Source organism: Ochotona curzoniae, unplaced genomic scaffold (genome assembly GCF_017591425.1).
Source record: "Ochotona curzoniae isolate NIBS_2020 unplaced genomic scaffold, NIBS_Ocur_1.0 scaffold_3835, whole genome shotgun sequence".
NCBI lineage: Eukaryota > Metazoa > Chordata > Mammalia > Lagomorpha > Ochotonidae > Ochotona > Ochotona curzoniae.
The window spans coordinates 35,596,995-35,624,872 of NW_024467114.1; the positions used below are offsets into that span (position 1 = coordinate 35,596,995).

The 27,878-nt window shown below is 43.5% G+C and overlaps 1 protein-coding gene across 8 annotated transcripts in view; it reads left to right on the plus strand.

The window, feature by feature from the left end:
- The window catches only part of DGKB (diacylglycerol kinase beta), a 566,350-nt gene that overhangs the window by 516,918 nt on the left and 21,554 nt on the right, over window positions 1–27,878 (plus strand). For all 8 annotated transcript variants that reach the window (XM_040964636.1, XM_040964637.1, XM_040964640.1 and 5 more), the window contains 2 exons: window positions 18,043–18,163; window positions 19,027–19,087. In XM_040964636.1, the coding sequence (XP_040820570.1) occupies window positions 18,043–18,163; window positions 19,027–19,087 (182 nt within the window). The remainder of the gene's footprint in view (window positions 1–18,042; window positions 18,164–19,026; window positions 19,088–27,878) is intronic.

Below are 27,878 nucleotides of genomic sequence, written 5' to 3' on the forward strand. Positions count from 1 at the left end.
GTGTCTGCACAGATTCTGAATATGGGCATCCTGTTTTCTTTAAGAGGTGCAAGCATACATAGATTGGGGGTGGGGAGAGAGGAGAGTGTTCCGGTCCTTACATCCACTCCCAATGCTCACAGTATCCTGATCAGGCAGGGGTTAACAGTGGGAGCCAGAGACTCCATCCAGTTCTCTTGCATGGGCAGAGGAATCCAATGAATTGAGCCACCACTGTGGTCTCCAGGCATCTCCTTACAGGGAGCTGGATTCAGAGACAGAAGCCAGGAAACCAGCCCCAGCATTGCAGTGTGGGACACATGACTCTTCAGCACTAGACCAAGTGCCCACTCAGAGCACCTGCCTTTGTGACATGAATCACAACAATGCGGCAAGGCGACAGGGACTAAGAGTCTGTTTTCAAATTCCCCTGGCTCTGATGCAAGCTTTAGAGAGGAAATTGGCCTTTAAAATGACAAAGATGGAATTTACCAATTGGAGGGAATACTGGAAACAATGGAGGCAGAATTAAATTATTAACAGAATTTGTAAAATGTCATGTGCTGAAAACACGTAATGTTGTGAATGCACACACACACACACAATGAAAGCTTATTCAAGTGCTGATGACACTTTCCATGAGCTGGCACTGTGGCATGGTGGGTTAAGGCTTAATTTGTGACACCAGTATCCCATGTGTTTACTGGTTCAAGTCCTGGCTCTGTGTGTGTGTGTGTGTGTGTGTGTGTGTGTGTGTGTGTGTGTGTGTGTGTGTGTGACTCCGCACCTCTCCCTTTCAAATAAATAAAAATATATATATTTTTTATTCTAAAAAAGCGGGGGAAAGGTTTGCAATAAAAATGCATTCCCTATCAAAAAAAAATGCTAGAATATAAAACCGCTCTAAACACAGAAATACTCCATAGTGAAGCATTTCTTGTTCTTTGTGAATTAATCTAGATGAGGATACATTTCCTCTCATGCCTTGACACTAATTTTCACGTCCTTTTCTTTGTGTATTTGTGGAAAAGAAGTGTTTTGCTAACAAGCCAATCATGGGTCTTAGGCATTTTGTAAGGTTTCAGAAATATGCTAAACTTCTTTCTACCTGAAAGCGTAGAGTAGTGAGCCTCCTACTCCACGTGGGCTCACAGGCAGGAATCAGTAGGAGTCCGATCAGGCCCTGGGAACCCCTCAGCCCAGCATGCGCCCTGCGTGGGCTCAGCAGTGTGGTCTTTGCCATTTAATATGTGTGTGTGCAGAGACTGTTCTCAGGGAGTGACTCAACTAGACACCTGAGTCTGAGCATTTTTCACTAGATGGAGATGCAGAAGTCTGGGCTCACCAGGCTAGCCGAGGAACAGGAAAGGAGCAGCAGCTCAGAAGGGCTGAAGCTGTGCGTGAGAGCAGCGTTGAACATGTGGATGTGCGTGAATCAAAGCTGAGCGTGAACCCCTCAGTATGCGGGTGTCCACACGCTGAACTGGCCATCTGCAGCAGGATCAGTGCGGTGTGGTGTGATGGCTTAACGGCCGTTGCACAGCTGCCACCTCAGGTGGGGGGGTCAGTTGGAGTCCCAGCTGCTCTGTTGCTGATCCAGCTTTCTGCTGATGGAAGTGGGTAGGCAGTGAAAGGTGGTTCAAGTGCTCGGGCCTCTGCTGCCCAGGTGGGAGACGCAGGTGGCGTTCCTGCCAACCGGTTTCAGCCTAGACCAGACCTGGCAGCTTCAAGTATTTGAGACGCGAACCCGCAAATGGAAAAATCTCTTTCTGTCACTACAACTCTCAAATAAGTAAATGATCTTTTTAAAAATAAAATCAAAGATTTTTACAAACAAAACACTTTTAAATACATTAATTCCGTAGAATAAAAAGTATGTAATTCAGTAATGACACATCAATAATTCCCACAGTGTCGATTATGTTGAGAAAAATCATTAAAGGCAATATTTGTAAAAGCAGTTACATCAGCTCATTCTCATGGTTTGTGAATGCCACACCCAGGCTCATGTTTGCTTGAATACATGACACCGGGAAACTCAGTTAAAACGAGGATAAACAGCCAGGACTCGCAGGAGGCGAGAACCAGTACAGCGCTCGGAGTGCCTCTAACAGCAGCTTCTCCTGGTCTAAACCTTGGAGACTGTGTGTTTGCTTTGATCTCCCACCTAGTAAAGGGGGTGAAGACTGGACACTCCTGCAGCGGCCGTGGAAGCATGCTCCACGGGACTTGCTGGACAGGGCATCTGATCTGCGAGCCAGCCTCTGCCCATCTCCTGCAGCCTGTGCTGCTCCCAGCGCCCGGTGTGCAGTCTTGCGGGATGCCCACTGTCATAGTTAGGAGGCTCTGCCCTCTGAGTGCGCTGTCGCACCGTGCACGACTCGCCGCTAGGCAAATTCATTAACCTGTCAGATTGAAGCTTTTTTGTTTGTTTGTTTGCTTGTTGCTGTTGATGATGATGATGTGTCCCAACTACCCATGAATTTCTATTTCAGTAAGAGAAGGCCAACTGTTCTGATTTGTATACATCTCCAAACACGAGTGAGTCATTGGCCACCGGGGGATTTATTCATTCTCAGAACACAGGAGTACGGCCGCATCCATCCTTCAGGTGGACTGCTGACGTGACTCTGCTTGGTTCCTTAGCCTAGCTTATCACTTGCTGCTCCAGCCTTGACCGGAAGGGAGAAGCTTCAAAGTGTGTGTGTGTTCCCTCTAACCGAGGTGTGGAGAACCTGGAGAGGATAGAACAAATAAACAGATTCCCTTTTTGACTACTGTTCTTTTCAATCCCAGCCCCCGCCCCAAGCAGAGATTATTCGCACATCTGTTGATTTTTTTTTCACGTTGCACACATTTGCACCTTTTTTTTTTAATGTTGACTGAATCGCTTAATTGTAGACAAGCACTCATTTTAATGTAAATCTTACAGTATTACATGAGTGAATGTATGAAAATAGCTGGGAACAGTTTAAATTGGGCAAAATTCGGCTTTGATCATAATGTGCCTCCTCAGCATTAAAGTAAACTTGCAACATATGCTGAAAGACATGTGTGATAAGTTAGAGCTTCTTGCATGGTGACTGATCTGGAAGAAATAAATCATCATCTAATGGAACTCAAAATTCACAAAATATTTCTAACACCGAGCAGTGTGGTAATGTGATAAGCCTCTTAATGATGACAAATAGGTTTCGGGCTGTTTATGACTCAAAGAGTCTTCAAAATTCTGAAATGCTGTCCAATTTTAAGCATTTGGAAAAATATTTGACAATCCAGAACATTTCAGAGGCAGTTCAACTGCCTTTCCCTACATTGCTCCTAATTTATTTGGGCTATTTAAAAGATTTTTTTTAATGTTACTTCAAAGGTAATGTTTGGAATAAATGGGTTTCAGTATTCAGAGCAATTGGTAAAAAATTATGAATTAGCAATATTCTTAAATCATGACTAGGATCAAGAAAAATTAGTAAAAACACATTGTCACAAAACAATGCTTAAATACCAAAGCTCTTCGTTTTGAAAAGCACCTTCATAAAATAGTATTAACTAATTATAGATAGAAATCCATTATATCTTTGAGTCACAGACAGGAATTGCAATTTCCTGAGACGAATTCTAGATGCATGCAATGAAACTGTGGAGGCTAATTTATCTTTTTGAATTTATTTACCCCAATAACATTGAATCTCTAAGGAATGATTCTGATTACAAGTAAAAGAAAAAAAAAAAAACCACCCAGCTAGCAATGACTATAGTATTAGTACTAAGAGCACACGCTAAATTGTGAAAAAGCGTGGGAAACTGAACGCAGCTAGGTGAATATAAGAAACACTTACTACATTAAAAATGAGCAATCAGCATTTAGCTTTAACCAAAAGACATATATTTGTCATTTTGAAAAATTGTCTCTAAAACCATGAGCTTTTTTTTTTTTTTTGACTGCTAGTATTCATGACAAACCAAATCTAAAGGTGAATATGTCTTTTTTGGAGACACTTCTGGAAGATTATCAGGATGGCTCCAAGTGTTCTTAATTCAGTGCATTATTACTAATTCAACATATGCTTATTGATTATCCATTCTGTGCCAGGTGGTGCATTTAGGAAATCTAAAAATGCAACAACAAACAGCAAGGCATCACAAAATACAATTATTAGTCCCAAAGATTATATAACCCCAAATATTTTAGAATATTGTGATCACTTACTTATTTGAAAGGCAGAGACACAGATAAACAGGCAGAGAAGGAGACAGACAGAAGTGGCTCCTGTCCGCTGGTTCACCCCTCGCAAGCCAGGAGCCGTGCACTCCATCTGTGTCTCCCTCATAGGTAGCACTGGTCCGTGTTCTTAAGCCATTGTCTTCCAGCTCTCTGGATGCACACAGGCAGAAAGCTGAAATTTAGAACTGGGTCAAGGCAGCATGCCAGGAACTCTCATCTGGGACAAAGTTGGTCCCAAGTGATATCTTACCAGCTGGAATGAAGGCCCACCCTGCAACCTCCTGTGGGTACACTTACATTTCCTCTCAAACTCTGTCTACAGGAAACCCCGAGTGACTGTTGCACAGAATCCTCAGTGTCGGCTCCTCCACAGGGCTGTGCTGGCCACTCCTCACTCTTCCAGATTTCCCTGCTTTCACCCTATGGAGACCTCCTAATCAACTCGTCTCATAGACTTCGCTGCCTCCTGTACAGTGCTCAGTCCTGGGGACACAGTCTAGGCTGGACCTGCCCTGCTTATCCCATCTCCCCAGGATTTCCACCCTATGCAATGACAGAGGAAAGACAGCCATTGTGCCAAAAGACCCTCACCGGCACCAGGGGTGCCATGCTATTGGATTTCCCAGCCTCCTGAACTGTGAGAAGGACATTTCCCTTCTTCCAGTGGCACAAAGGTTATTATAGTCCAGCTTTAGCAGTCTGTCTGAACTAAGACACTGTCTTCCCCTAACTCTGTAAGTAGTTTGTAATCTAGTCAGATCACTTCTCTATGCAGCTTAGAAATCTTAACTGCTCCCTGCAGCTAGAGGGAAGACCTGAGCTCTCAGACAAGGTCTGTGAAGCCCTTCATGACTGATATCCATCCCATCAGTACCCAAGACCCTTCCACGTTTCTCTAAACATCTGCAGTCCTTCCTCTGCCCTCCCTGGGCCTCCATCCTCACCATGGGGAAGCACCCTCTATTTTTAGCAAAAATCTAATTCTATATTGCTTTTTCCTTTTAACATGCCAATTCTCGTGAAAAGACAAATCCGCTTGGGTTGGGTACTTGGGTACTTGATCTAGCAAGCATCTATTGGTGCTCGGAGTAACTTTGTTAGATGAAATAAAAGTGTTTTGAAGCAGACTATATAAAGTAATAAAAAATAAATTCAGGAACAAAACAGTAAAATAAAGTTCTTTGTAAAAATTTCTAAATCCAGAAGGGACAGAAAAAGACAGTCACAGTAGCCATTCGTGGATAGAGTTTACTTTAATGGAGAGGGTAGAGCCAAAATGAGAGTTGCCCTAAAATATTCCTAACCATGCTGGTCAACTGCAGGAGCTTCCTTGCAGATCCTAGGCAATGACCTCATCGGAGTACTGGGTGATATTTGTCATTTTGAGTTTGTGATTCCTGCTCCCGAAATCTCCGGTCTTCTGATTGTGTGGCAGGCAGCATGTACACTGAATGTGAAAGGAGTCCCAAAAGTAGCGTGTTCTTAGAAACGGTCACCAGAGAGCAGTGGCGACGTGAAAGAACGTTAACAGGAGAGTTGTTAGACTGAGTCTTAAGAAACTGACAAAACTTAGACCACCAAAGACAGAAAGCTTTCCATACTGTTTGGCAACAGCTAACAGGCCACTCTGGAAAATAGAAAACAGGAACTTGAACATGGTCTGAGAAAGTGATAGGTGGATGCATGCTCTTCAAGGAGTACAAATTAAGGTCTCACTGAAGGAGAACGAGAGCACCAGACCACCCTAAGGACAAGGGATCTGAAAGTGGTGGAAACCTGATCTTGTGCCCTTCAGCAGTCACTCAGCAGCCAATGAAAAAAATCTCAACAGAGCAAACGGAGCTAGACCATTTCATTCTGATCATTACATCTGCATGTGATGTGAAAGACAGCAAGTGCAAATACTTCTTGATTCGGAAACATCCCCGACTGGCTGAGGTGTAGCTGAAAGGCTCCAGCACTTGGGTAACCATAAGGGCTACATGTACAGTGCTGAGTTGGTCCCCAGGAGCTACGGGCACACAGTTCTCAACCTGCAGCCTACCGTTAGGTGGAAGTGAAGTGTCTCTCTCTCTCTCTCTACTCTCTCTCTCTCTGATTAGAGCAAGAAGAGCCCTTGTTATGCCCTGATCGTTTTACTTAGTCCCTTGCCCACTACTGTGTGATTTTAATCTTTTCCTGTAATTGTTTTATTTTGACACTTCTGAGATTGTGATTTCTAACATCATACTAGGCAAATGGTAAATAACAAATGCCCATTAACAATGTAACATTGTTATCCTGAGCGCTAAGAAATTGTACACTTTGTCATCCCTAACACTTTTACTTCAGAAATCATAAAGCAATCACATGGTAAAGCGATTGCATTAATTTAATAGTCTAATGAAATTTTTATTACATGGGCTTCGAGCAGCCCCGGTTCAGTACAGCTTTGTTCTAGATCAACCTCACTGAACTTGTTGGCTCTGCCATATCTTAGGCCTACACGTCCTGGGCAACATGTCTTTGTGGATGGAAGACAGGTCTGAGTTTTTGGTTCAGGTTTTAGCAGCACAGGGAACCAAGCTGGGTCTCATGTAACCCGTGAAGTGCTGACCAAGCTGTGCTCTGCTCCTCCAAGTTCACCTGCTCCCAGTGTCTCCAGCCTGTTCACACTCCATGTGCTCCTTTGAGGCATACCATTTCATTTTGTTCTACTCTTTTTAATCTCCACCACCCAAATGCTCATGGAAAATGTGTAATAAATTTTAATTCCATTCTTCCATGCATCCTCATGAATTTTCAGGCTTACCCTAGATGCAACAAGCAAACCATTAATGCCTAATTCATTTGGGCCTCTGTTTCTTGCAATGCCTTAGCTCACCTTAACGTGCCTGCGCACCTACTGCCTGCCTGGTATATTTTGGTAGTTTCCCTGCTTTGACACCTTCTCGGTGGCAGTTCACATGTGACAGGAAGCTGCCAAGGATAGTTTCATTATTTCAACCAGCTTGGCAGCTGAGAAAGATTGGGTATTCTTGTTGCCTGTTATTCCAGAGATTCGATGGTCTGACATGTCAGAATGTCCTCTTACATAGCACACCCTATGTGGATGAACTCTGTTTCACCCATGCAAATGGGGTTCAGAGCCCCTGATTGTTACTGATGCTGTAGTGTAGGGGCCTTGGGTCTCTGACCCAGGAGATCCGTGTCTCCTGCCCAACTCCACAGGACCATGCAGGCTGTCTTACGCTTTTCATCTTGAAAACCGGTGTCACATTTCTCTTAGAAAAGCTCCCCTTCTCTCTCTCTCTCTCTCTCTCTAGAACTTTCTGCTTTCTCTGTTAGATGATTTAAGTAATCCTTTTCCAGAGCATGGAGAGAGAGAGAGAAAGCCCATCAAATGGTTTTGATCCCATATGCCTACAACAGCTGGGGCTAAGCCATGCTCAAAGCCAAGAGCTGAGGACTCCATCTAAGTCTGTCACATGAATGGGTCGCAGGAAACCATCACTGCTGGAATGCCAGTGCCTGAATTAGGCGGAAGCTGGAATAAGAACTCGGAGCCCCAAATCACAGCCAGGCACTCCAGTATGGCCTGCAGGCATGTTAGTGGGCATTTTAACCACTCCATTAAATAGTTGCCTCCAATGCCCAATTTCTACCCTTAATTCCCTTGATTCAGAAGTCCCCCCTCTTTTATTAAGAGTCCATGTACAACAGACTCATTTTATTTGCAACTCCAATTAACACTTCTACATGAATCTACTTAGACCCAAGTTCTAGTTCCAATCCATTATTGAGGGGGAAAAACGGGGAGAATTGAATACATGAGAAGGTCAGCTCTGAAGTCCCTATTGAATAATTCACTCCTTTGACCCAAGCCTCGCTCATTTTCTGTGCAAAAACATGAACATTTCCAATCCGCAGTGAGTCCCGGGATCTGTTTTCACGGGGCAGTTTGTGTCTTTTCACACTCGGTGACCTTCACTGAGTGATCTGTGCAAGAGCAGAAGTGTGCATCCCATTGGGGGCGTTTGCTGAGCCCACCGGGAGATGGCTGGGAGTCTGCCCAGCAGCACCCACAAGCAGGTGTTCTTGGCCGTCTGAGTCTCAACTCTGCAGTTGCTGTTTGAGAAACAGACCTTTCTAATAATACTCTTCCAGTGGGTCTGAGACTCGCCCTGCATTTTCACCAAAAACGAAACAAGATAATAGGAAGGTACCGTACAGCAGCTTGGAGTGACCTGGTGAAAGGCGGCGCGTGGTGCCAACACATTAAAATTCTATTTTCCCTTACAAGTGTTTGCAGCGATGACCCCCACTGATCTTAAATATATTTCTGTATCTGTAACTGAATAGAGGTTTTCCGTACAGCATGTTCTAATGGCTTGCTGGCCTTTAGCCAACAAGCCACTGAATAAGGCTATTTTTAAAACAGAGAAACTGGGAACAGCTGCAGCAATCAAATTTGATAAAAACAGAGAGGAACTTTGCTTTTTTTTTTTTACAGTTTGTCCAAGTTTAGTCTTCTTTCATAGAACTGCTTTTGTTCGGTTGCATGAAGGGCTACCAGATCAATACAGTGAAGCTCTTTTAAACAAATAACTTTTCAAAGAACATGACCAAGTAGGGCGAGTTTCTCTTTCTACAGAAAATGTCAATACAGTAGTACGTGGGACAATTTAAAACAGAGAAAGATTGCTCTAAGCAAGGGCAGGAAAAGAAAGAGAGCCATACACATGTTTGTATATAAAGGAGATTTTTTTTTTTTCTGTTTTTGCCTCTCCCACTCCACAAAGCAACTCTTGAGAGGAGAGCCGGATTTGTCCGTTGGAGATCTGACTTCGTCCCGGAGCTTTTCCTGTGTTCTCAAGTACTGCCAGAGTAAAGGAACCTGAAGTGTTCTCTGCTTATTTCCACACTGCTCTTAGGCGTGAATGCCACCATGTCTTCCCAAGGCTGCGCTAATACCAGTGCAGTACCCCTTTCGTCCAGAAAAAAAGTTACATGCTTTTTCAAACATAAAGGAACCCTTGGTCTCACGTGCTTCTATTTTATCTGAATCCTTGCATGCGTCTTACCTACAAAGGCCTCTTCTTGATTTCTTAGTAATCCCAGCTCTCCTCAGATGTGTCAGGGATTCATGTGTGTGGGGGTGACTGAATATTAAAAAAGGATGTGTAATTTCTCATAGTCATTATAGGTTGACTCCCTTATCCAATCCCATCCATAAGACTACCTCTGTCAGCGTGCGTTCAGTGTAGTCATCTCAGTCAGCTTGTTTTTGTTGCTGTTGTTGTTTCATTTTGCTTTGTATAGATATAGGCTCATGAAAGAAAGAAGGGAAAGAAGAATACATACCAATACATGTATGCAGACACATTCTAAGCCAGACCAACTCATTCACAGGCAGCCTGTTAGGTACAATCTCCACAGCCATTTAAAAACTTTCAAAAAACCAAAAACAGCAAAGCAGGCAGTCTTCTGACTCAAATGATGCTTTCCTGGATGTATGCACAAGCTGAGGACGGCCCACCTTTAACAGGTGCAACAGTAACAGTGGGAGTTTTGTAGTGTCCAGCATCTAGGTCTGCCCATGAGCTGAGGGATCTCATTCCTGGGGAAACCACGCAACTCCCTACACACACCCCCCACTGCTCCAGGCAGAAACTGCTGATGTCGCTGTGTGCACGGCTTTAACTCTCCTGGTTGGTGGGGCCTCTGGCAGACCCCAACCCTCCTAACATCACTTGCTATTTGACCGATCCCAACAAGTGGCACGGGAAGGTTGCTGGGATTTCATTCTGCTTGACTGTGCTGCCTCTTCTCAAGAGAAACTGCCAGGAGGGTGGCATTTCCCTCACACCAGCAGCAGTCCAGTTTGCCTCCAGCCTCTTGACAGGAGCACATGTCCCTGAAACCAGGAGTTAGCTGCTCCCCAAACCCAGCCCTGTTATACAAGGAAAAAATGCTGGCCCTAAGTCACTCTTCCTCACCGCATGGCGCATCCTTGTTTTAATGTTCATATTTAAGTTGATGAGTGAGTTGAGGATCATTGTGGTTAAAACTTGTGTTGTTTCTCACAAGTGTTTTTCACATTTCACTGAAAGAAAAACAAAGCGAGCTGCAAGATTCATGCCATGTTCCAAGACAGTAACTGATTTTCCTAGTGCCTGGAGAAGCAGAATTAAAAAACTGTGAGGTCATCTGTCAAGTAACATGGAAACCGTCCTCCTCTGAGCTGGATCTTAATTTAGATGTCTGGAATTTCACTCTTTTCTGTCATTGCTGGAACGGCTTGATCCTTGATAGAACATGGGCCATGGCTCCTCTGATGACGTCACTCTCTGTGGGCATGAGCGCTGGGGTGCAGGATGCCCTCCAGTTTCTGCCTAGAAGGCAGCCTTCCCGCAGGAGCACTTGTATGTCGCGCTGGCACTAACAGGAGGAGACATCACAGTGCAGGCACAGCAGCTGTGCCGACCTTGCCACGCGCACACTAATGGTTCCTTCACACAAAACACTAGCCACGGCCGTCAGACGCTCACTCAAAACTGGGCCAGAATGAACCAACTCAAGAGCGCTCAAGCCTACGACCGGCACTGTGTCTGCTGATCGCAGGCACGCCAGCTACATTGCGCAGCAGGTGTCTGAGCTCTTCCTCTGGGGGCCTAGTGAATACAGCGCTTGCGTTTTCCTTGGTGATGGATCCCAGGGCGACCATCACTTTCCCAGTACATGATAGCAAAGCAATCCAGAGCCTGAACTGCTCACTCCGGGGGATGTTGTTGACAAGATGCCATACTGTGATTTCTGGATTCATTTAGGGAAGTTCAAAATTTTAGAATGAAAACATGTAAAGTTCTAGTCAGCTCTGGCTGGTTGTTTTCAAAAACCAGATGGCTTTGAAAGAGATGATCAAATCTATTCTTTAAAAGTCAATTTTAAAGTCAGGCGTTTGGTTCCACTATGAATATAAGTATACATGTATCATTAATATATGTGTGTATTTCTGTATATATAACTTAACCCCTCATTTTTCAGGTTTCGACAGGAAATGGGGTTCTTTATGCAGCTAGATTTACTAAATAACTCTTGAAAATCTGTATGCGTACCAGGTTTTACTGTTTTCAGTATTTACACTTTAACCATTGAGGTTGGAAATTTTTCCAAACTGTTTTGCATTTCTCAGGCTTCTTATGGGGACTCTTGAGCATGTAACTCAATGCGGTTATACAATGTAAGGCTTCTGTATGAGACAGAAGTGTTGACACTTGAAACAACTAATGGCAGAATTACTAGCCTCTCCAGACTGTGGTCCAGCCCCTCTGATACCTGTAGCTGCCTGGATGCGGTCGGGAGTCGGAGTTCCATCTTGGTCTCCCACACAGGTGGCAGGGACCCAAGTACTTTCATCATCACTGCTGTCTCCCAGGGCACACTTTAGTAGGAAGTTGGTATCCAGTATGGAGCTGGACTCAAACCCCGGCATTGTGATCTGAGATGTGGACATCCCAAGTGCGTGTTAATCACTAAGTACCAAATGTTGCCTTTGTTGAGAGCCTTAAGTTGAAAAAATGCTGGTAAATCCTTTAAAGGAGATCCTGTTCGTGGTAACTATGCAATATATGAGTGTTAACCTCTCCACCCCCTCTCCTTTGGTACTAGACCTACAGTTGATGCGCTAGTACACTGAAATACACAGTCTGCATCAATTCTTCTTCTGCTAAAGCTCACTACATCCACTAATTCACACTGTGTGATTTATAAAGGAAAGGGAGAATATCTGAATAGGCTCAGGAGATGTCCATACACTCTAGGAATGAAGGAACAATGGACACACGCACTGCAGGAGAAGCGTTTTAGTGCTCACTTGGGTGGATAAGTATCAAATGTCGACTTTTGTTTTCTAGAAGTATGTTTTGGACCTCGAATGTTTTTCAGGCCACTGCCAGATAAAGGAAGCACCCTGGAGGGTGCACAGCTTGCATACACTAAGAAGGTACAAGAATAAAGACTTCCCAAGTAGCAAGCTAGCCAACATTTCATGATGATTACCCAATGTATCTGCTGAGTCAGTGGGGGTTGCTCTATGTGACGTCTCGCATCAGTGGAGCCTGGCATTAGACACAGCACACTCTGGGGTTGGTCCTACTCTACTCCAGCAGCCCCCAACCCCCCAGTGCACACTCCATCCTGTGAAATGCTACAGTCCACACTCAGTCTGTGAGTATGACCATCCTCTGTTCTCTCACATATGGCAGTCTGAAGTCACTACACAATGAGACATACTGTCAGGGTATAGCTGTCAATAATGAGGAGACTAAATGACAAATAAATACTAGCTGCTTATTAGCTATACTGCTCCAATATTCTCGAATTTTTCCTTCCTCCCAGGCTTCAGATTACATGTTTGAATAACTGTGAGTCAAACCAACTCAAAAGCAGCAACCATGTTGGAGAAAAGATTTGGAAAGCCAAAGAGTAACTCTACAGTTAAAGTTCTTACCTTTGTGTTTCGTATTTCTCCATGCCAAAACTACTGACTCTCCTCAGAATAGTATTTTAAAGTTCATAAAAGAAGATGTGCAGCCTGAAAAGGAAACCAAATCCACTGAAACATTGTAAATTGTTGATTTTGTAATATATGTACTTCCTCATTTGAAGACCAATGGTAAACATCCAGGAGAAGACCAATAATTATAAAAATTTTAAAATAACAATGAATGAGTACAAATAGCATTTTGAAACATTACATAAAATAGAAAAAATTTACAATAGAAGAGTTAAAGTACTATTTTGAGGAGTCTGTTGAAGATGTTTGTAGGATTGTGGAAATCTAAAGTTGGTCACTATATTTTTAAGAAAAGGAATCTTGCAACAATTACCACGTTATATGAGAATCTCTCTGACATGTATCAAGGTCAAGGTCCCAGGTATGCACCATGAAAGCTATGGTTTCCTGCCTAAACTTTTACTTGAAGGAAACACTAAATTGTAATTACCTGTAAGTGAAAATAAAGTTTTATTTTGTTCATTCAGATTCTCAGAAGTCTTGTTAAGAATTCTGCCCTAATGTGATCCAATTTTTACTTTTTCATGAGGTTTTCTTGAATCTGAAGAACCTTTTACAGACTTCATGTTTTAACTGTGAAAATACAAAATTGGAAAGATTCTCTTGCTTCTGTTACTCCAGTGCAGATATCTGGAAAGATGTGTTAACTCTTTCAGAAACTTGCTCTTTTCCCTCTTTAGAAGTCCAAGTCAAGTCATGATATTAATTTGAATAAAAGCAGTATCTCTTGGAAGACGATCACACATCCCAATAGCAGGTGTCACGATCACTCAGTGATTGACAGGTTAGTTGGAAAGTCCAGCTAACTCCATCTCTATCTCCAGTTATGGGTGCAAAGTCTACCTGCCTATCTAAAGTCTACTTCCTTTACTCACAGTGGAGAAAGCTGGTCAGAAAGCAATGGCTGAGGATACAATTGAATGTGACAATTTTCTAACTCTTTTATAATATTGTTTGGAGACTTTGGTGTTTGGCAATAGCAAAACCTTGACTTAAGCAAGCCTTGTTGTCTTGTCTGTATCCCTAGGCATGGTGAGGCTCCACAGTGGGGCATATTTCTTTATCCACATATATGACATGCCATGGCATCCCTCAGGAGAAATTATCTCTTACAATGCCTCTTAGCATTTATAGCAAACATGTGAAAGGGAAAACCCTATCAGAATGCATTCAGCTTTGTCATAAGCAGAGGTTGGTCTAGAGATTCCAGACTTGCTACAACATTGGTCTCTGTCCCAAAGACTACACTCTGCCCTCATGGTGTGCAAATTCATTTAAAGCACGGCTATGTGAGTGTGTGGCTGGGGCTCTGCAGAAATCCACTTGTGGGCAATAAAATCTGAATTCCATGTAACTACGAGGTATCATACCACAATATCAATTGTTAACATTTTCCCTCTTTTTAACTGCATAAAATATTTGTGCATATTTATAAGATAGGATATGATATTTCAAGGCATGCATATAATACATGATAACCAGATCAATCTAATAGCATAATCATTATCTCATTTATCATTTCTTTGCATTTGGAACATGCCAAATCTCTCCACATGGCCACCTATATCAGCACAACCTATCGTTAACACACACTGGGATCATAGCATTAATTTGTATTAAATAGTCACTCATCATGCTGTAAAATTCTAGAGCTTACTCTACCACTCTGTAAAGTTGGATGAGTGACCTAGTACTTCCTATTTCCCTGTCCTCTGCTATCCTTCCCAACCTCTGGGAAGGGGACTGTGGTCTACTGTTGCTGAAAATGTAGGTTACTGCATCCTTGAATGGAAACAGGCTGTGGGTTCCTCCAACAAGTCGAAACATTGCACCATGTGGTGTGGATCAAATGGAAATGAAATTGACCCATCTGTCAGAGAAGTCTGCACCCCTATGGGAGTTGCTGCACTGTTCATGATAGCCACAATATGGGGTCGCATAAGGGCCGAGTGAATGGATAAAGGAAAAGTGACAGGAGATACACAATGCAATCTTAGTCACGAACAAGAAGGAGCCCTGGCGTTGTGTGCATCCCCAGTAAGCCTGGTGGGGGCGCTTTGCTGCAACATGTAGACACAGAAAGGCAAGCATTGTATTCCCCCTCATCCATGGAGGAACACGAAAAGAAGTTGATCCTGGGTGGCAAAGATCATTCTCAACTCGCAAGCCAAACCAACAAGGTAGTGGGGCCTCTTGGGCCTGTGGGCTATGGATTGCTGGTCCTGCTCCTTAAATATGAAGTTAATAGCCAGGTTGCAGCTCATTGAAGTGAACTCCCCTGGTTGGTTAAGATATTCCAAGGAGAGCTGGCTTTAAGCTGATTTCTCCTGGAATAGGGATTGAGGAAGGCTTGGATAATTTCAAAGGATACCATATGTAAAAATAGTCTTCAAATGAGTCGAGTCAGACTCTTGTTCTGAAATCAGTCTACACTCGGGTCTCACAGATACCACATAGGGGGCATTGACTGTATACAGAGATTGAACAGTGCACAGCATGAAAATTCAGCATTCTTGTACTTCTCCCCCCAGATGCAGAGTTGGAGAGAATATAGAATTTACCTTTCCCAGAATTAAACAATTCTCAGGTGACTTTGGAACGTTAAAAGGAACATGAATCCTGGACTAGCCAGATCATCTAAATCCATGAGAAATAACTTTATTCCTAAGTATTAACAGCAGAATTAATTTGGGGGGAGGGTGATTCCTGCAGTAAGAAAAACAAAGGGAAATTAAAAGAGGAAAAAGATCAAACAGGAGGAGGGTGGTAGACAGTGGCAATATGGTGTGGGTGTAGACAAATCCCTATGATTCATGGAAAAGTTAGGGCTCACAGATTAACTCCGCGAAGCGCATTCTATTTCTTATGGTGTAGTTCTCACCAGCTAGCTTCAAGTCATTACCAAAATTAGCGTGAGAGTCAGCTATTCAGGATTCAGGCAGCGCAGAGCCAACACCCTGCCTACAGGCTCCAGTCTGCTGGTAGTGCAAGTACTGGTGGTTTCAGAGCGATCAGCAGGCCCACGTGTGGGGCTTTGGTGCCCATCACAGTGTCATTTTCTGGTCGACATATCTCTAAGAAGCACTTCTGTTAACACCCAGGCTACAGAGCCAAGCACACTTTAGTGCCGGCTACAGCTGAAAGAATATGTTTCTATTCCTTGTCCATCTGTTCTTGGCAGCCTTAACTTTAAACGAGAAAAATAGGATAAGTTTTCATGAGAAATAAGTCTAAATAGGGGTTCTAACAGCAAGGTGGATGTTCTAAGTCATTATGACTTGTTAACATTGGAATTTGTTGCCTCGAAGATTTATTTTTTTCATGGCACAATCTCATGCCGCAGCAACAGTCTGAAGTTAAGAATTTTTATTTTATTTTTTTTTCTTCCCTCGCTGGAAAACATGGTGGATTGGTCACACATCCTGTTTCAAATGCCTTTGTTCATTTGGCCAATGATGATGGGCCCTGGTGAACTTTGAGGTTTCAAACAGCTGTGGCAACACAGTTGGCCTACGCAAATGAGTCACCCGCAAGTTGCAACTCCACACTGAAAACTGAGAAGGGAGTGCGTTCAGCTCCGAGCGGATTCCACAGACCCACCGGCTAGCTGTTCTCTGAGTCCAACCCCAGCCATGATTATTTCCTGTAGTCTGTAGAACCTTCCATGATACGTCATCCACTCCAGCTTTTCTGCAACAAAAATAACATAAAATTATTTATTTGCACTGGGAAAATACAGAGGAGTGTATAGGAATGTCAAATAGAAAGATATGCATATATCTGGATTTCTACCTCAAAGCCCAATGCCCAACATTCTGAGTTCACCAGGTGGGTAGATTTCTCTCTCTCTCTAATAGGGTGGGGATTCCTGTGACTCCACTGTGGTGAGTCCAGCCTCTACTTTATGAATGGAAAAAAAAAAAGGAAAACAAAAGCAGGAAATCTGGGTTGGAAGGAGACCTTGGAATTCAAACAGCCCAGCCTCACTCCCCGTAGGAGTGAAATCTGTAATTTTTAAAGGCCCTCTTCTTTATACAACTTTTCATATAGAAGTCAAATATAGCCCAGTAGTTACTCAGCAAAGACACTCGGTTCCAATTTTGACACTTTAGAGATACGTGGTTATGAGTAATTAATTCTGCAGATTCTCAACTCCTTTACCTGTAAACAGTATAATCATATGATTGTTTTAAATTGATTGCAGAGGATAAAAAATGAGATAAAGGGGGCCAGGTGCGATAGCCTAGTGGTTAAAGTCTTCACCTTGGATGTGCTGCCATCCCACATGGGCACCAGTTCATATCTCAGCAGCCCCACTTCCTATCCAGCTCCCTGCTTGTGGTCTGGGAAAGCAGTCAAGGATGACCCAAAGCCTTGAAACCCTGCACCTGCATAGAAGACCTAGAGGAAATTCCTGACTCCTGCCTTCGGATCGCTGCAGCTCCAACCATTATGGCCGCATAGGGAGTGAATCATCGGATGGAAAATCTTCCTCTCTGTCTCTCCTCCTCTCTGTATATTTGACTTTCCAATAAAAATAATCAATACATCTTAAAAAATAATCAAAGAAAGAAAATGAGATAAAGAGAGATTACGTCAGTGGCATGCGCTTGGTAAACATCCACCAAGTTACACTTCATTAGCCAGGTATTAATAATTCTAGTAATGGTGGCAGATGTACTGGGCTGTGAAGGCTACTGCCAGATAGAGTCTAGATATATCTGCAGTATCAAAAAATAATATTGTTTCTTTAAAAAATGTTCCCCAAGCGTGGGGACAAGTCACTCAGTGGTTCAGAGATGGGCTCCGATGGCTGCAATGACAGACTTCAACCCTATGGTCTTTGAGCTCCCGTTGGTGGAATTTCAGCAAAATCTGACAACATTTCCTCAGACTTGCTTTATTTCTAGCGTTGAGCACATCTGCTGCCCAGCGTCTGGATGCGGGATGCTTACTGCACTACATGTGCGGGTGGAGTGATGGCAAATGTGTGGATGGTAAAAGCTGTTGGTGCGGGTTTTGGTATTCTTGGGCTCTGAGTTTGTTCTTGCCGTTTGTTTCGGAATCAACTGACAACAAATAGCTTTCTGTAGAAACCCAAGGATTAGTTAAACTGAGAGGAGCAGCCCGAGACCATCTTATGCTTGCTTTCTATTTCCAAGAGAAAGGCAGAGTGCTGTAGCAAGTGGCTCTTACCTCTGACACCCCGCGTAGCACGTGGCAGTACGGTACGGGCACACGTGTCCTGCCTGGTGCTGAAAGGCCATCCGTTTTCTTCCAGATCTCAGTGACCAGCTGCTGGAGGTGGTGGGCTTGGAAGGCGCCATGGAGATGGGGCAGATCTACACGGGACTGAAAAGTGCAGGCCGGCGGCTGGCGCAATGCTCCTCCGTGGTCATCAGGTAGTTCTCGCAGGTCGTCCATCTGGGAGGGGCTTCATGAGATGGTCGTCCATCTGGGAGGGGCTTCATGAGATGGTCATCCATCTGGGAGGGGCTTCAGATTGCTCAACGAACGATGAGTCCTTACAGAGTCCGCTATAAGGGGAATGGACAGGGTTTACAAAGTGCTGATCACTTTCAGTGACTAGGGTCCCTGGAGTCCGAAGGTCTCTGTTGACCACCGTGGTTAGAGTGATGGACTGACCCCAACACACACACTTGAACTAGTTCCCACTTGTTTTACTTTACTGAACCAGTAAAGGACTTCTTGAGCAAATTACCCAAAGGCTGCTAGGCATTGTTAACTGACATTGCACACACAGATTCCAGTGCAATGTTGGTTCTCTAAAAATGAATTATGGTACAATAGGATTATATATGTGGGTTGGATTTTGAATTAAATAGCTCTTCAAGAGCTTGATCCCCTTCTCCAAAAAAAATAAAGATCCACTTAACGCCATAATGTACAAGCTGAGGTTGGGGCACAGGTGGAACAGGCATTGCTCACATGAAAATGTTGAACCGGGAAAATGTGACACTCTCTCATGGGTGGCCATGCCGTGAGAAGGGGGGTGTGACTGAGTCCTTAAGCAGAAGCCCTAGCATTTTTTTCCTCTTGCATCCTGAACTGCGGTTTGTGTCACCTCATTGACCAAGATGTTCTGACCATTCTTGTCACAGAGGCACCTGTTGCCATACTCCCTCAGAAGAGATCCCTTTACAGCCCAGCTCTTTCTATATTGGTCCTCTGTGTCCTTGTTACTTGTCACCGAGGTCTCATCAGGTGTCTCAGTGATTTGCTCAGCATGAACTATTCCCCCCAGGACCAGCAAGTCCCTGCCAATGCAGATTGATGGGGAGCCCTGGATGCAGACCCCGTGCACAGTGAGTACCCGGCCCCTGAAACTCTGTGCCCTCTGCAGGGTGGCTTCCCTCTGACTCAGCGATCACAGTGTCTGTGCTTTCTTTTGCTTTCTTAGCTTCTTTGGGCTCTGTCAGCTGATAACTTTTCTCTCTTTGCATTCTGTGTCACCTCATTGCATACCTTCCACTGATTTAGCCATGGAATGATTATTCTTAGCATAAGTAGGTATAGCTTTGAAATATCACAGAGCAGTTACAAACTTTGGAATTAAATCAGTGTTGATACAATGTCTTATGGACATTTTTGCATAGAACGCTATCATTAAATTATTTGGGGACACCCTCAATTAAGTCTCTGTAATTTATTACTCATTCATTTTATTACTTTTGCCTTCTTCTGTGTTTTCTTATTTTAAAAGTCACCTCTGGGTTTTTTTTTTTTTTTGAAAATGAAACATTTTTTAAACTTTCATTCAATTCATCATATTTTTACTTATTTGCAATGTAAAGAGATGCAGACAGACTTTTGAAAAAGCTCTCTTATCCACAGATTCACCCCATTCCTCAAGCTCCTCTGACAGCCCACCCCTCTCTTGGTTCTGACTGCGGTTGCTTTCCACATCATAAAATGTTTTCGACTCAGATGTTTTGGCCACTCTGTGATTTTGATTATTTTCATTCATGTAGCGAATTTTTCTTGCTTTTTTTTTTTCAAAAACATGTGAGTCACTGCTCTTGGCACTGGGAATAAAAGCAAGAACAAGAACAACAACTTAGTTGTAGGGAAGTTGCATTCTCATAAACGGAATCAGAGAGGACTGGACTCATAAGGAAGCTGGGAGCGAGGTGTATGATAAAGAGGACTTCACATTACAAGAAAGAGGTGAGGAAAGGAGCCAAAAGGGTGAAGAGGGAGTGAGAGGATGAGAAGGGGTGGAACAATTTAGAAAGGTCCCCAAGAGGCTCCTGGCTTCAGATCGGCTCAGCTCCAGCCATTGCAGCTGCTTGGGGAGTGAACCATCAGACAGAAGATCATCCTCTCTGTCTCTCCTCCTCTCTGTATATCTGCCTTTCCAATAAAAATAAATAATTTTTTTTTAAAAAAAGCTTGGATTTAAAAACTGGGAGGAACTGGGAGATGTGCTGAGGCATAATGAGCTAAGCTGTAGTCTGCAGTGCTAGCTTCCCGAAGCAGCACCAGTGTGCGCCCCGGCTGTTCTGCCTCAGATCCAGTGCCCTGCCGATGGCCTGGGAAAGCAACAGAAGATGGCCCAAGTCCTTGGGTTCTTACTACCCATGTGGGAGGCCAAGAAGAAGCTTCTGGTTCTTGGTCTCATCCTGGCCCAGCCATAGCTATTGTGGTCATTTAGGGAATGGAGCAACAGATGGAAGTTCTCTCTCTGTCTCTCTCTATCTCTATCTCTCTCTATCTCTATCTCTCAGTAACTATGGCTTGCAAACAAATGCAATTCAAAGCAGTGGGAGAAGCCTCATGATTCATTTATTGTGACAAATAAACTAACATGAGATGTTATTAAGGGAAATGAGGGACATATAGGAAATTATTGCATACTATCTCACAGTTTTGTTTTACAAACTTAAAATTAATATTCAATAAAGAAGAAAAAATAAAAGATGACGGTGAAGCATTCGCATTGGATCCTCAGTACAAGAGGTGATTCTGAAAGACTTCCACTATCAACTAATTTAAACTTTTTGATTGTTTCACTTGAAAGGCAGAAATCCGTGGAGAGACAGAAAAGCAGTGCAGACACACAGAGACCCTTTCCCCATGGGTTCTCTCCCCAAATGCCTGGAACAACCGTCTCCCGTATGAGTGGTGCAGACTCATGTACTTGAGCCATCACCTGCTGTAGCTCAGTGCACCTGCTGCAGCTCAGTGCACCTGTACTCAGGAACAGGAAGGATAGCCAAGACTTGAACTTGGGCCCTTCAGTGTGCACTGCAGCTATCCCATGAAGCATCTTCTTCACTCCTGCATCAAATATTTGCCATGGTATCATTTTCCCAAAGGTTTTGATTGAAACTGTTAGCTCAAATTTTGTGAACAACACACCAACAGTTTCCTACTCATCCCCTTTATCTGCCCAAATCTCATCATTCTGTAGTAGTGATATGAAACAAACTTACCCTAAGACTCTCTGGACTAGCTATTTCCTGTATGTCTCCTGCTATGTCTTCTTCGTAGTCCCAGATACCTTACCTATAAACTCCTTTGAAACAGGACTTGATCTTAGCTTGTCTGCTATTCACTTTCCAAATGTCACTTACACTTCCAAGTTGATGAGTTTTTCTCATGAATATCGAGCTTACTGCTAGCAGTGGGTGTTGGCGGTAGCGCTCATGGTGGTGATGGTGATAGGGAGGGTGGTCATTGTGACAACAGCTGTGGTAGTATATTGTTGGGGGCAGTGATGGTTATCATAGTGTTAGAGGTAACAATGGTCACAGTGGTGGTGGCATTTCTGGTGATGCCTGTGACAGTGGTCAAGATGGCGTTCCCCATGGCAATGTGGCATCTACAATGCAGTGGTGATGGGGGGGCGGTTGTAATGTTTGGTGGTGGGGGGCCATGGTGTCAGCAGTCCTCTTGTCTTTAATGAAAGGTCGATTTTGTCAACCTTGGTCACTACCAGGTATGTTCAAGAAAAGGAAGGAGAAAAGTTGCAAATTTCTTTGAGCTCTTTGCCCTAATCTTTCAGCTCATCTCGGGGAGAAAGGAAACCTAATACCCACACTGTGTTTGAATCAAGAAGCAACCCAGGCCATGGTGTTCTCTAACATGGATTGTATTCTGAGTATAGGTCATGATCGGTTTGAAACACTTGACTCATGTAAATTTTCAGTTTTCAATGACTAATATTATGTTATGGGCAAGAAACCATGGCACATCGGGTGGTTTGGTTGACTCCACAGCCAGTGGGTTGGAGAGTAGGGTTCAGGACCCTGAGCAGCCTGGCTCTGCTGTCTGCCTGATTTGTTGATGCTGCCAGCTAAGGGGATTAACCTGGAAAGGCTCCAGAGAATGCTAGAAGTTCTCTCCTGTGTGACTGGTGCCCAGCCACTTGCTACCTTGCTCCAACTTTAAAATGCCTACCCGTTGAAATTTGGAATAATTATAGCTGGGTTCCCACAAACACAATATTTCTAATTCTTGTTTAGTAACCACCATGCACTTATTCTGTTAATTATCATGGTCCACAGTTGCTAAATTAATAACATTTGATTTTCCTACCTTTATAAGTTCACGTAAGCCATGCAAGCATTCATTGCAAATAAGCATTGTTACTTCATGTTCTGACACATTCTACTTTGGCTGGAACCACATGAAATTCCTGAACTTTAAATTCATTTGAACTCATGAGAAGATTCAGTGTTCGTAACATTGGTACAGTTTAACTATATGGTAGTGTTGCTTCATTTAAATAATAAATGTGGGATTTTTTCCCCTAATAGGGCACAAGAATTGTAAAGTATAAAAATCCTTGCTGAATTTAAATATCCATAAGCTGATATTCAACTTATGAAAGAATTGCTGGAGATATCATTTTAGAGGAGAAAAGAAGTTCTGTCTCTCTTTAAGTGAACTATTCAACTAGCAACATATGTTCTGATTCCAATTGATATTTTTAAAAACCAATGTGATACAATTCCTGGAGATAGAACATTGTGACTATACATAATGCTATTTGATTGTGTGCCTAAAAATGGTAGGTTTTATGTATATTTTAGTAGAATAAATAAGTAATCAAGGAAAACACATCAGATGAAATATATCTTGAGTTCAAATATTCATATCAGGAAACGCAAACGACAAAGAGCCTGAGATGATCTCCTTAAACATCCACATTGTAATTCATTTATCACCTTGTAAAATCTAGGAAGAAAAAGCAAGCAAGAAACGTTTGCCAAATGTGTTCGTAATTCCATCATAGCCATGGAGTCGCCAAAGGCTGGGTTTCAGGCTTGGAACTACTGGTCACATGCATAAATGTTTTTGCTGTTGAGAGTGTTCATTCTAGATGAATGGATATGAAGTGTGTCGTGGAAGCACCTGTCCTCAGGCTCCAGTCCAGCCACTTCATATCTTGCCTTGATCTTCTTCTTGAGCCTGCAGGAGAGACGGCCATGTTGACAGCAGCTTCCTGTGGCGGAAGAACAGCGCAGCCTGGAGATGCAGGGAGTGGAGGAGCAGTATAGAGAGAGCCATCATTCCCTTTGTCGTCATTCACCCAGGACCTACTGGCTACCTAGTTTTCAGAAGGGATGATTGTCTCAAAGAGTGTTTGTTAGGTGAAAGGTGTCTGGAGAAAGTCTGAGGAACCTCCAGTTCAGTATAACCACACCTCATCTGACTATTCCTCACACTGACCACTTTCGACCTCCAAGATCCACTGTTATGCCCTGTGCCAAGCTGAGCCAGTCACACCCTCATGCTCACAGTGCCCATAAGGCTAGAAATCCCAGAGTTATCCTGTGCTTCTTGCTGTGCAGCCAACATCACTGGTTATACACACACATAGCATCCCTACAACCTACAACCGCTGTTGTGGATTTGGCCCATTTCAGGCCCCTCTTATCCTGGCAAAGATGATGTCAGCCAGTATTTTCCCAGCTCCATTTTTCGTCCTTTGAGAATCCACCCTTCCTATTTGCATTTGAATGGCCACTATCAAACACAACTCTGCCAAGGCATTTCTCTATTCAACATCTCTTTATTTTTTTTAAGATTTATTTTATTTTTATTGGAAAGGCGGATATATAGAGAGGAGGAGAGACAGAGAGGAAGATCTTCCGTCCGATGATTCACTCCCCAAGTGAGCACAACGGTCGATGCTATGCCGATCCGAAGCCAGGAGCCTCTTCTGGATCTCCCACACGGGTGCAGGGTCCCAAAGCTTTGGGCCGTCCTCGACTGCTTTCCTGGGCCACAGTCAGGGAGCTAGATGGGAAGCAGGGCCACCGGGATTAGAACCAGCTCCCATATGGGATCCTGGGCGTACAAGGCGAGGACCTTAACCACTGTGCCATCATGCCGGGCCTCAAAATCTGTTTATTATACTTGCTTGATGAAATATCATTTGAGTCAGATGTCCTGTTTTGCCAACACCGCCATTAGTTCATTTTTTTTTAATTATTTTTGTTTTCATTTTGAAAGGCAGAGTTAAAGAGAGATCTTCCATTTGCTGGTTCACTTTTCCAAATGGCTGCAGTGTCCAGAGTTGGGCCAAGAAGATCTTCTAGGAGTCTAGAGCCTCTCCTGGCTCTGCCTCATGGGTGCAAAGACCCAAGGACTTTGGACACATTTTACTACTTTCTCAGGCTCCTTAGCAGGGAATGGAAGTGGAGCAGCCAGGACATGAATTGGCTTCCGTATCGGGTTTCCATCACCACAGGCTTAGTCTGATATCCCACACCTCGGCCTCCAAACCTTAGTTCATCTATTTTCCTCCCTTCCCAATCAGCTTTGTCTTTTCCATTAACCAGCACAAGTCATTCTGGGAGACTCTTCCTTAACTTCCTCCATTGGGATTTCATTGGGCATCTCCCTCTTCCCCTGTACTTCAAAGCTCAGCCTCAGGGCTCACTGGGTGCATCCAAGCCTCCACCTCACTGCATTGAGAATGTCAGCTGACACTCTCATGTCTGGCTCCTTAGAGACACACGTCTGCTGAGGTCGTGAACCAAGAATTTTGCCATTTTTGTACCTCTAGTATATGGCACCATGCTTCACAGATTGTCAATACCACATACATTTTGAATTTGTGAATTTCTTAAATCCTTCCTAGGGCAATATAACATTTTAAAAAACACTTTCTACCAAATCTTCCCTCACTGAACATAATGTAGGTTGGCTAGCAATTCATTCACATATTTTTCATATATAAATACATGTAAAAGTTATTTTGAGTTATCTTTATTCATTATATTCACAAAGCAAAGAATATGAATGTATCGGAGAAGAAATCATTTCTCAATCTCAGCTTTCATCCTTCTGTGTCTTCACATGGAATGATTAACTTTTTGGGTTTATATCCCTGTGAATTTTCAACTGTGTGTGTGTGATACACATTCGGAAGGTTAATTTTTCTGAATAGTAATAGTCCCTCTATTAATTAACACTTTTCAGGAAACGTAATAGCAGGGAGGTTTTAGTAAAGTATTACTCCAGTGTCTCACCCATGATTTTTTTTAAGGATTTATAGTTATTTTTAATGGAAAGTCAAATATACAAAGAGGAGGAGAGACAGAGCGGAATATTTTCCATCTGCTGATTCACTCCCCAAGGGGCCACAACTGCTGGAGCTGAGCCAATCCAAAGCCAGGAACCTGAAGCCTCATCTGGGTCTCCTAAGCAGGTACAGGATTCCAAGGCTTTGGGCCATCCTCGACTGCTTTCCTTGGCCACATGCTGGATGAAAAGTGAGGCTGCTAGGATTAGAACCAGCGCCCGTATGGGATCCTGGTGCATTCAACACGAGGACTCTAGGAGAGGACTCTAGGCACTGGAACCTCACCCATGACTAAAACAGAGATGTGAAACTTTCTTCTGAGGGGCAGAGAGTACAAAGGAATCCATGAGCGTATCCTGAGCAGTGCACCACACCAGTAGCATCTGAAGGTGATTTCTGGAAAACATCTGCATGTGTATCTCTCTTTGCCTTTTTATGAACTTTCCCTGGTAGATTATGTCTGGGGACCGACCCTCAGTGTACTTGTCCAGTCTCAGCTTTCAATGTTTCAATTCAAGAGAGAAAGCCTCTATCTGCTGGTTCATTCCTTAGATGAGCTTCATGGCCGGCACTGGGCTGGTGCTGAAGCAGGTAGTCAGGAACTCAACTCAGACATCCCATGTCCAGGAAACAATGGCTTGAGCCATCACTACATCCCTGTGTTAGCTGGAAAGTGGAGTCAGCAGCCGGAGGCAGTAATCAAACCAGGTCCTCGGGTGTGGGATGCAGACATCTTACTCACCAAGCCAAACACCCAATCCTTCCGAAGTGGAAGTGCCTTTGACATGCCACCTACCACTGATAGACTGGTGGTCTTATTGCCTGAGGCCGATCCTGGTGTTCCTGGGGCAAATATGGTTCTATGAAAGCTCATGCCTTCTGTTCTCCAGTTCCCACTGTGCAGCTGTCTGTGTGGGACACTGTTTGGGGATTTGCACAGGGTCTGTGCCTATCACTCTAGCATCTACTTGACCAGGACTATGTCATGTCCTTATTCTTTGCTCAACCATCAACTAGGAAGACAGGGACTTTTCCCATTTCTTTATAAAGTGGAGCAGTATTTTGGAACCTAATAAAATTTTCATTTGTGACCTTGTTGTGGTAATTATTTTAAAATAATCATAATGGCGTTAAATGTTTATTTCCTCATATCTGAGAGAGGAGAGACTGAAAGAGAATGCTCCCATTTGCTGCTTTACATCCTGTAAAAGCAGGGCTGGGTGATGCCGGACTGGGAGCTGGGAACACAGCCCCGGTCTCCTCCCCTGGTGACAGAGCCATCCCTGACTCTCCTTCAGCAGCATTAAGCTAGAATCAGCACCAGGGTCGAGAACCAAACCCAGGTCCTTCGATTTGTAAGATATTTTAGCCCATTTCATCACTGTGCTAGCTGCCCACCGGAGACATAATTTTGGTTTATTTTTTAAAGATTTAGTCACCTGCTAATACAAATTAATCTCAGGCCAGTAAGATAGAAGACGCAGTTTAGTAGGAGACAGATGAAGAGAGATACATTTGTTAAGATATTTGAACAACCAAAAGGTGTTGGATGAAACCTTGATAATAGTGACTAATATTTCCTGAGTTACTTATTTGATTTTCGTTTTCTTATTTGTCTACTTTTGTGTCTATTTATTAGTTTCTTAAATACTCACAAAAACACGTAAGAAATCGCAAAGACGGTATAAGCCCTCTATCAGCCTGAAATGAACCAAGGCAAGTAACATGCCCAAGGTCACACGGGAAGAGCTGAAGCAAGCTCCGAAGCCATACGGCCTCTCTGGCCGTCATGATGCTTTGCCGCCTCCTGCAACGAAGTCTTCAGAACCCTGAGGCTTGTGTAATATTAGGACATCAATCATTTATATTGTACATCCTTTTAAAATTACATTATGTTGAGGCTAGCAGTGTGGCATGGTGCATTAAACCTCTCACTGTCGTGCTAGCATCCCATATGAGAGCCAGCGTGAGCCCCACTGCTCCATTTCAGATCCAGCTCACTGCTAGCATACCTGGGAAAGCAGTGGACGATGGCCCAAGGAGCCGCAGAGCCCCTTGCTTCCACCTGGGCCAGCCCCAGCTGTTAGATCCATTTGGAGACTGAACCAGTGGATGGCAGATATTTTTTTTCTGTCTTTCTTTATCCCTCCCATTCCCTCTCTCTCTCTCTCTCTCTCTCTGTAACTCTGACTCTGAAATAAATACAGTAAATCTTTCAAATATAAAGATAAAATAAATTACGTTATGTTGTGCTTCCCAGTATAGTTGAACGTGACATCTCACGGCTGTCAGAGAGACTTCCCAACAATACAACCATGAGGATCTTGTCTTTCAGTCCCAACACTTCATTCTGCTTGCTTTTGGAAAAAAAAAAAAGTCGTTGTCATGACATTAAATTATTCTCCCAGGCTGGCAGCAGCCTGTAGTACTCCACAGGGACCACTTCCCCAAGGAGTTCTGCGCATTCCACTTCCTTTGTGCATAAAATCCCCATTTCCTATGTTGTGGTTTAGAAATAGACTCACTCCTCTGGCCTCCGGACAAGCTGCCAGCAGGTC